The following is a 10,307-nucleotide window of genomic DNA, read 5'->3' as shown; positions in this document are numbered from 1 at the left end:
CTTTCTCTTCCATTTCGTTTCTTTTTCTCTGTAAAGTGATATTAATAAAAAAGAAAAAACCCAAAACTAAATTTATAATAAATCTTCAGAAGAATCTCCCTTAGATGATACTCCAAGTTCAATTCCAAAATCTGTGTGTTGACTAAGACTGGAATGTGATGAGTTGTCTACTAATTGAAGGAGTTGTAGTGAATTTTTAGTAGAACTTTCTCTGAGAGATTCATTAAGACTTTCTACACTATCACTTCTTGATAATGATTGTTGGGTTAGTTTAATAGGTTGATTACTAGGGCGATGAGATTTTTGAGAAGACTTCTTTTTTCTATCTTGTTTTCTGAAGAGAATAACTTCCCATTTTTTAAACAAACGTTTCTTTTCAGTTTCTAGGTTCATTCTTAAATCATAACTAAGAGAAAAGGTATTAATTTGAGAAGAGGTGGTTGGAGAAAGTGATAATGGTTTTAAGAACATATTAAAAGGGATTGTTATAAGGTCTTCTGGTGACCCATCCATAACTTCAAGAGTAAATACTTTTGTTTCAATTACTTCTTGTTCAAAATGTTCTTTACGAATAAGAACAAGATTTACTTGTTCAATAGGATTTTCAAGATTAACCTCCTCAAATAAAATCTTTCCTTTTATAATGCCTTTTGTATCAAACACGTTTGAATTGATTTCTACTTTAAGTTTAAGGTTTGGTTGAGTTATTTCATCAACTATAGGATTACCTTTTATACCAGAAGAATATGTTTTAATAAAAAGGTCAACAATCCCAATAGGTGGTACTTGAATTATTTGAGCTATCTTTGAACTTTTTAGAAATTCAGCTTTTAAACAATAAGATATTTGAATGTTATTACTTAAATAACTGTCGAAAGGAGCGTTGAGAGTTAAATTAAATGGAAAATTTGTTGCATCTTCTATTTTGCCTGGGGGTGCAAGAAGTGATGTTTGCGTATGAAATTGAATTACTTTACCTCTTTCATCTATTTGATAAGATTATATAAAATATCAAGAAGTAAAACAAACGGTTTGTGCCAATAAAAAGTAATTGTAAACCAGAATGAATGGTTTAGAAGGTTTAGAAATATAAACTGTTCCAGATATTTTTTCGTTTTTTGAAAGAGTAATGAGAGTTTTTTTTTCATTTTTGTTTCTAAGCGTTGTCTTTGGGTATGACAATTCTTTGTTTAAATGAATAGTAACATCCATATGCTAAGAGTAAATTGTAACAAAAGATAAAAGGAATTTTTGTAATTTCATAGAACGCAAAAAATAAAAAAGGAATTTTTCGAAAAACAAAAAGAAAATCACAATATTTTTTGTATTGAAAAATTTGTCAAAGAGAGTATGAAGTATAACATAAAAACCCTCACACGTAAGCTAGTCAAAAGAAAAAATAAGAAAGGGAACAATAAATGATTAGATAGAGATGCAAGATAGAATAGACACTATCTTTAAAACTAATGAATCAGGTATTAAAGCAAGTACTGAAGATAAAAGAAAGAAAGCTATTGATTCTATCATTACATTTAGTAAAGAAATTCAAAATGAAGAAGATAAGAAATATTTTTTAAATAAAATTTTGACAGTCTACAAAAAGACGTGTAGTGCAATTTATATGAAAATTGTTATTTCTAAAATTTTAAATGGGTTAGAAAATACTTTTTGTACAAAAGAGCTTTCACAAGAATTTACTGAAAAATTTACAACAATCTTTTTAGGAGAGACCAATGACGAATTACGTAAATTTTTATTCGGATTTGTTGCACATTTAATTCAATACAATGAAATTATTCCAACCAAAATTCAACAAATGATTCAATCATTAAATACATTAAAAGAACCATTAAAATCAATTTTTATCGCAGAACTTCCAAAAATGTTAGGATTACCTGATACTTCTAAATTATCTCAAGTTAATTTAACAGGATATTTTGCATCAGAAATTAATTTAGTAAAGTCTCCAAAAAATACACCAAAAACAACTATTATTGCGTTTAGGTATTTATTAGCATATTATAGACAACCAGAAGTAAAACAATGTGAAGTATTAGAAAGTCAATTATTCTCTTCATTTGCAAAAGCTCTTAAAGTTTATTCTTCACCCGAATTTTTAGCTTTAATTCAAGAAGATGGATATAAACATCAATTGAGTGAATTACTTTTTGATGTTTGTCATTTAAATTGTATTCCAAATATTTGTGAATGTGAAGAAGATATTAAAAAGATTTTACCATTTTTACTTGACAGAAAAAATATTAAAAACTTTTTTAAGAGTACATCAACTACATCAATGTCTTCATTATTGATTCGTCTTGTTTTTGATAGTATAATGAAAGATAAAAAAACTGTATTTGATAAATTAGTTATTGGTAATATTTGTAACTTAATGAACTCATTTGTTTCAGAGAAAGTTGATGAAGCTGAAATTCCATTGTTATTTATTATTTCATCAGTTCTTCCACCAAAAAGAAAATTATTTAATATGTTTGTATTTAAAATTGTTCATCCAACAACAAAAAGTTTTGAAATAGTGAAACAATTTGTTATTGGTAATTTTGATTTAATATTTAATAAAATTATGGAATTACTTCAAACTAATTATACAAATGAATATTTACTTCATTCGTATTATAAATTACTTTGGTTTGTTCAAAAGTTTAATGATGAAAGAGAAACTGGACATGAAATTGCTGTTAAATTCTGCCAAGAAATAGAAAAAATGAATGAGACAAGTAAGTTCTTCTGTAAACTATTTATAGATACTATTAAGAAGAACGTTAATTTATTTGAAAAAGAAGTTTTGTATATTGTTAGATGCTGTAATGAAATTAGTAATAAAAAAGATAAAGAAATTGCATTATCAATTTTACTTGCTATTAGTGGTTGTTTAGATACTATTGTTTTAGCATATAAAGAAAGATTAGTTTATTCCTATTTCTTATTAAATGAAGGTGTTGGAGAAGATGAAAAACAAGAACGAGTTATTTATGATAATGTTAAAGAAATTTTATCTTCTTTATCAGAAGAATTAGAACAACCATTAAATACAGCAACATTTTATTTATTAATGCCAATCTTTAGATGGGTCATTTCTAAAAAGGATAAAACAACAGAAATTGTTAAACCACAAAATCAGACAATGAAATTATTACAAATGCATTGTGAAGAAATAACAGATCAATATCCAATTTTAGAGATTGCACAACTTTTAAATAGTATTATTTTAGTTATTCCTCGTTTTGTTCAAAAGACATTAACTTGTTTAGAACAAATTGTTAAAGTTTCAGATAATAAAACACTTCAATATATCTTTAATAACTTATTAAGTGAAGAAGAAAATACTAGAAGATATAATGCTGTTGCTTTAGATAGAAGCAAAGAATATTTAAGAGCTAAAAAAATTGATCATGAAGAATTATGTAAATTATATCTTGGAGGACATGATCAAATTAAAGATGTTTCTAACGCCTGTAGATCAGTTATGAAGACTATTCATTTGTATTGTGAAGAACCTGGTGTTGAAGTAAAAATTCCAGAAGATTTCAGAATTCCAGATCAAAGCTTTGTTGAATATTATAAAAAAGATGAAATTTGCTTAAATGAAAATATTGATATTCAAGACATGATTGCTACTTCCATTTATTCTATTGCTAAGATTGGAAAATATAATTGTGGAGAATTATTAAAAGTTACAATGAACGAGTATGACAACAGTTTCCCAGATATTACTTTAGTACCGGGTGTTGCTAAAGATTATCTTATTATCAGAAGTAAATTCTTAAGAAGAAGATTTTGCACATTTGTAATTATGAAATTAGGAGGATTATGTTCTGTAGAAGACATGAAAGAATTACTTCCATTTGCTATTAAGAAACTTACTAATGATGAAGAGCCAATTCCAGAATTAGTTGAAGAGCAAGGAGAAAATATGTTTTCCAGTAGAAGTAGAGCAGAAGCTGAGCAAATTTATGATATTTTAGTAAGTATTAAAAAAGAAAAAGGAAAGAAAAATGATAAAGAAATAGAAATGGTAGGATTATTCTTTGGAATGATTGCTAAATATTTGGAACGAGACAATCCTAAATTCAATGACATTATTCAACAATTAAGAGATTTATCAGTTAAACCATCTTTAGAAGTTCAAATGGCTGTTTGTAATTGTTTTGCAAATATTACAGATATTCCTAATGTTCAAGGTATGTTAGAAAAGATGTATGCTCAATGTTTAAGACAAAAGAATTTTGAAATTAAAAGGGGAATTGCATATTCAATTGCTGGTATTTGCAAGGCACATGGATTAGGAGTTATGTTTACATGTAAATTTTATGATAGATTTATTAAGAGACCATTAGAAAAATTTGATGTTGATAAAAAAGGAAAAAGATGTACTGAAGGAGAGAATTTAAATATTAATATGACAGCTTTAATTACATTACAATGTATTTGTGAAATTATGGGAGATATTTTTGAACCATATATCATTGATGTATTTAATTTAGTTAGACCTATTGTTAGTGAGGCAAATCAAGAGTTAAGACTACAAGCCTCTGCTACTGTTAGGTCTATGAGTTCTGTTTTAACTCATCACGGCATTGGAGTTACAGTACCTCATTTAATTGATGGATTGAAATCAAATGAATGGAGAGAACGAAGAATTTCTTGTTTGTTATTAGGAGAAATGGCTAAACAAACAACTCATCAACTTGATGCTTATTTACCAAAGATTATAACTCCATTAGTAAATTTGATGATTGATTCTGATGCTAACGTTAGTGAAGCAGCCAGTGAAGCATTAAATAATTTAGCTAGTGTTATTAAGAATCCTGAAATTTCATCACTTATCCCATCTATTCTTGATGCCTTAGAAAATCCACCACAAAACACACCAGAATTTTATGAACACTTTGAAAAGATGCAATTTACTCACTTGATTGATTCTAGTTCTCTTGCATTAATTCATTACATTTTGTTAAGAGGATTAAGTGATCCAACTCATTTAATTAGAGCTAAGTCTGCATTGTTGATATCATCTTTAACTAATTTATGTGATGTAGATGATTTCCTTCCATATTTGGATATCTTTATTCCAGAATTGAAGAAAAATATTACTGATAATGATCCTGAAGTAAGAGCTGCTGCTTCTAATGCAATTGGTTCATTAATACAATTTGTTGGAGAACAAGCATTCCCAGGTGTTAAACAATGGATTATTGAAACATTACAATCTACAAAATCTACTGTTCATAGACTTGGTGCTGCACAAGCATTAGCTGAATATTATCGTGCTGTTGGAGAGGAACAATTAAGAGAAGATTTCAACTCTATTACTAATTTAGAGAACCCAGTTATTACATCAAGACAGTCTGTCATGTACTTATTGTATTACTTCTGTTCTGCTCTTAAAGAAAGATTTAGTGATTTCATCGGAGAAGGGTTATTACTTATTGTAAAGGGATTAAGTGATTCAAGTGAATTAGTTAGAGATGCAGCAATGAAAGCAGGTTCAGTTCTTGTAAGACAGTTTGGTAAGACTCATTTAAAGAAACTTCTTGAGACATTGGATAGTGCTATTTATAGTGATTCACCAAAAGTACAAGAGTGTGCAATTAACTTAATTGGAGAATTACTTGAAGGAATGGTTGATACAAATGATGCTAGTTTGGAGCCATACGTTCTTCTTAAGAGAAAGTTAGGATTAGAGAAAATTGGAGAATGTTTGGCTAATTTGTATTTGATTAGATTTGATGAAGAACACCAAATTTGTCAAAAGGCTACATTGGTATGGAAGAAAGTTATTATTAATGCAGGTAGGGCTCTTAGTGATTTGATTCCATATATTATGAAAATTGCAACAAAGAAGTTATGCCTTGAAGAGAAAGATCGAAAGAGAGCAGCACGTTGTCTTGGTGAATTAGTTGATTTATTTGAAAGTAAAATTGTTCAGGAATTAATTAAAACACTCCAAAGCCATTTGAACAGTAGTAATGAGTTAGATAGAATTGGTGCATGTAATGGTTTTGTTGAAGTTATAAGAAAAAGTTCATTAACAACATTTGAACAATTTAAAGGAGTATTACCACAATTAGTTGAATTAATGTGTGATGAAGTTGATGCTATTAGAGAAGAGTCTAATCATTTGTTTAATGTAATTATTAGAAAATATGACAAACCATCATTAGAAGCTATTCTTGATATTTTATTAGGATTTATTAATGATGAAGAACAAATGCAAAAGGGAATTAGAGGACTTCAAATGATTATTGATAAGAATCATACAAATGAATTAATCTTTGAAACTTTAACACCAAAAGTACTTCAAGTACCAATAACTATTGCCAACTGTAAACCATTAACTATTTTATGTAAGTCATCACAACAATTCTTCTTACAAAACTTCAATCTTATTCTTCAACGAGGGTTTAATTCATTAGCTAGTAAATATACAGAAGAAAGTTATTGTGAAAAGATTAGAAAGATGATGATTGAAATTTGTTTAGAATATCCATCTAAAGACAAATTATTTAGTACTCTTGGAGATTATATTGCTTCATATCAACGATCAATTATTAAAATTGAAACATTACGTATTCTCTCATCCTATTTCAAGTTACAAACTACACAATCAAGTGTTGGAATGGATATAATTATCTCATTCTTAATGGGGCTAATTAGAAATGAAAAAGATCAAGATGTTGTTCCTTATGTCTGGGATTGTTTTGAACAAATGCATATGAAAGTTACAAATGATAAGTATTACATTTATATTAATGCCCTTGCACCAATGATTCAAGATGCTTGTCAAACACCAGAAACTGCTGTACTTGTATTACCAAAAGACATTGGGCCATTAGTTAGAGTTGAAATTGATACACTTAAGAATGCTTTAACAGAGACAAAAGAACAAGCGATTAGATCATTAATAGTCTTATTGAAAAGATACGAAAATGATTCAGAATTTACTAAACATAGAGATAATATACTTGGTCCATTGATTAATATTATTTCTAAACAATGTGAATCTTCTCATAAGATTAAATTACTCACATTGTTACAAACTATTTTTGCTACCGCACAACATCGTGGAAAAGTTAAAACGTTTGTATTACCAATTACAATTACTTTGAATAAATTATTAAGTGAAGGAGATGAATCAGTTTGTAAAGTAGCTATTGAGATGTACAAGTATTTGATTGAATATGACCTTAAGATTGATACTTTATTGAAAGAAATTCAAAAAGGATTAAGTGGTGCAGGAACTAATTCTACTAAAATCAAAATTTATTTACAATTACTAATTACTTGTGTTGATACTATTGAACCAAAGAAATGGAATGAAGGAAAAGAATTATGGGCAAAAACAAAAAAAGGTACAACTTGGGTTGTTGAAACATTATATTTTGATATTTATAATCAATGTTTCCAATTAATTCCATTAGCACAAGAATATTACCAATTATTAGTTAGAGCATTAGCCACGATGTTAAAATTCCTTCCAGACAATGATACTCAATTTAAAACTCTTTTGAAAATGGACGGATTTTCTATTGAAACAACAGAAGATTTAGTTGTATTAAGAAAGGAATTATGCAACACATATGCTAGCGTTTGTCCTTCAAAAGCTTCAATGATTAAAGAAGCTATTAAGTCCATTTAATAAATTGAAAAAAAAAAGAATCATTTGAATTATTTTAAACTTTATTTATGAGGTTATCTTTTGAATTAATTTTTCTTGGCGTTGTTTTAGACTTGAGTCACTAATTTGTATCCCAGATATTGCAGAGAGACACTCTGACTTAATTTGCATACGAGCTTGTTCATTGTTACTAACTACCATTAAAAATCCAATTATTGTATTTAATACTTGCTGATTTGTTTTGAAAGTATCTTCTAATGCTCTTTTACAGAAATGAATTACATTTAATTCAATCATTTGAGGAGTTACAGCAGGATCAATTGATAAATTCCATAAACAGCCAATACAAGCCTTAAAAATATCTTCATTTGTACGATGTTTAGCTAGTATTTGTGCAATTGTTGTTTGGAAATTGTTTGCTATGATAATTTTTCTTGAGGATTCTAAAATACTCAAATTTTTGCAGCAATTAGAAATAACTCCACAAACCTTAGCATCTCCACCGTATTTTGTTGCCGCTTCATTGAAAAGAAGAAATAATGATGGTTTTAATAATAATGGATGAAGTTCATTATAACATGAGAAATTAATAAGACAAGCTGTTGAATTTAAGAAAATGTCTTTATAATCAAATAACCGTTTTGCATTTGAGATAACAAATTCAATAGTTCCACTTGTAATATATGTTAATGCTAATTTCTTATTAACTGAAATAGAACATATGAGTTGAAGCAATTTATTGTTAATTTGTTTGTCGTTAAGATCAAGATTCTTAAAAAGATCTTCTAATGATATAATTACTTTTGAAGATGTAACTTCAGCCTTTACCAATGATATAATACAACTTAAACACTGTAATACAATGCTTTGTTCATGAGAATATGTTAATAATATTTCTTGGACAAATGGTAATGTTTGTTCAGAAATTTTTTTAGCAACTACTTCATCTATTAGAATGTTCATAACACAAGTTATCATTTTAGAATTTAATTGCTTTTTTTCTGGGAATCGTTTATGTAATGTTATAAACAAATCAACAATTCCCTTTTCAACTAACTCATTTGCACACTCTCCATTTTGAGCAAGATTAATCCCAGCTCCAATAGCAGAAAGAGCAACATCCTTTTTCTTTAAATGTTTTTCAAGAGCAATTACAACATCATCAACTAATCCATTCTTGAACAATACTTGATTGTTTTGTTCCTTGAGAGCAAGACATTGAATAATAGAACATCCTGTTGATTGACATACTTTGTCATGAATTGTTAATTCCATAGCTTGATGAAGAATAGATAGAATACCTGAGTTGATTACTACATCAACCTGACTTTCATCAAAACAAATATGAAGAAGAATTCCAAGGATATTTCTCATTAATGGTAATAAAGACTCTTTTGACTTATCAAGTAATGGTTGAGAATCACACATTTGTTTTAATGTTTGAGTAATATAAGGAACAACATTCATTTGAATTAAACAACCACTCTGGTTTTGAGAAATGAAAAAAAGGAAATTCATTAACTTTTCTTGAATAGAAACTGATTTCCCCTGTGCAACAGTAAAGAGTTGTTGATAAATTCCAGTGTTAATAAATTCTTGACTTGCTTCATCACTTGAGTTTGCAACAGATCGAATTGCAGAAATGAGACTACTAATAACTTCATCATTAGAACTGAAATTATTTGTAATATTAATTAATAAGGTATTTACACCAACTTTCTTTGCTACTGCATACTCTGTTTCTGTGAAAATAGTATTAGCTATAAAAATACATAAAGCCTTCATTACATTGGCTGAGTTCATCCATTTCTTTCCTAAATTAATACATTGTTCTATCATTCCAGTAGAAACAAAAAAAGGTATAACATAGTCGTCAATGCTTAACGCTGACATTAAATTTAAGGCTGTAACAGTTGTCTCATCATCAGTAATTCTATCATAGCTTTTTAAAACCTTTTTAATATTATTCTTTGTTACTAAACTTCTTCTCACAGTAAAATCTGCAACAGTCATTAACCCCCAACATAGTCGAAGAAGATCATTTAATGTTATATTTGTTATTGTTTCATCATGATAATGAATAACCCGAATTATCTCACAAACACTTTTTCCAATACCACAAGTAATCATCTTCTTTTTAGCAACTTCACTATACATTAGTACTGACACTAACAAAGAACACATACCACATAAACATTCTCTTTTCATACTTTTGAAATCTTCCATTTTGTTTGAACAAAATTCAATCAATCCTTTCTGAATACAATACATTTTAATTTGATTGCTTTTATCATCAGAAATACTAATTTCTAATTCTTTCATATTCTCCACAATATCAATCCCTTGTTCAATATTTGTTAGAAGGTTTACTATTTTCTCCATTAATATAGTTTTATTTAAAGATTTTTTTTTGTTATTTTTTTATCTTTTTACTCTTCAAAATCAATTTTCTCATCATCTTACATAAAAAAAAGACTTAAAAACTCACCCAAATTAAAGACTTTTATTAATTCAAGTGCTTTGATAATAGTTATAACTATTGGCTTTATTGTCATTTCTACTCTGAAGTTTTTTTTCTTTAGATTCAAATACTTTTATATTTTTGTTTATGTTTTATGGTTATATTGATGACTTTTATTGCTATTGGCTTTTTAAATCTCTTTTGAAT

The 10,307-nt window shown here is 27.8% G+C and overlaps 3 protein-coding genes across 3 annotated transcripts; 1 reads left to right on the top strand and 2 right to left on the bottom strand.

Moving 5' to 3' along the window:
• Nucleotides 1-72: 72 nt before the first annotated feature.
• ENU1_039100 (vacuolar sorting protein 26, putative) lies at nt 73-1,212 on the bottom strand (the record flags this gene model as incomplete). The annotated part of the gene is made up of 2 exons (XM_008857501.1): nt 1,030-1,212; nt 73-986 (listed from the first exon to the last, which is right to left on the bottom strand). The coding sequence occupies exon 2, from the start codon at nt 511-513 to the stop codon at nt 73-75; it is 441 nt and encodes a 146-aa protein (XP_008855723.1). The 5' UTR covers nt 514-986; nt 1,030-1,212.
• A 220-nt stretch (nt 1,213-1,432) lies between these two features.
• Nucleotides 1,433-7,660, top strand: ENU1_039090 (HEAT repeat domain containing protein; the record flags this gene model as incomplete). The annotated part of the gene is made up of 1 exon (XM_008857500.1): nt 1,433-7,660. The coding sequence occupies one exon, from the start codon at nt 1,433-1,435 to the stop codon at nt 7,658-7,660; it is 6,228 nt and encodes a 2,075-aa protein (XP_008855722.1).
• Nucleotides 7,661-7,705: 45 nt separating this feature from the next.
• On the bottom strand, nt 7,706-10,021 carry ENU1_039080 (hypothetical protein; the record flags this gene model as incomplete). Its single annotated transcript, XM_008857499.1, has 1 exon — nt 7,706-10,021. One exon carries the CDS (start codon nt 10,019-10,021, stop codon nt 7,706-7,708), a length of 2,316 nt encoding a protein of 771 aa, XP_008855721.1.
• Nucleotides 10,022-10,307: the final 286 nt, after the last annotated feature.

The sequence above is a fragment of the Entamoeba nuttalli genome (assembly GCF_000257125.1).
Source record: "Entamoeba nuttalli P19 unplaced genomic scaffold asmbl_2735, whole genome shotgun sequence".
Classification (NCBI taxonomy): Eukaryota; Evosea; order Mastigamoebida; family Endamoebidae; genus Entamoeba; species Entamoeba nuttalli.
The sequence above is the reverse complement of the archived record's forward strand: the minus strand, read 5'-3'. Positions and strand labels throughout refer to the sequence as shown.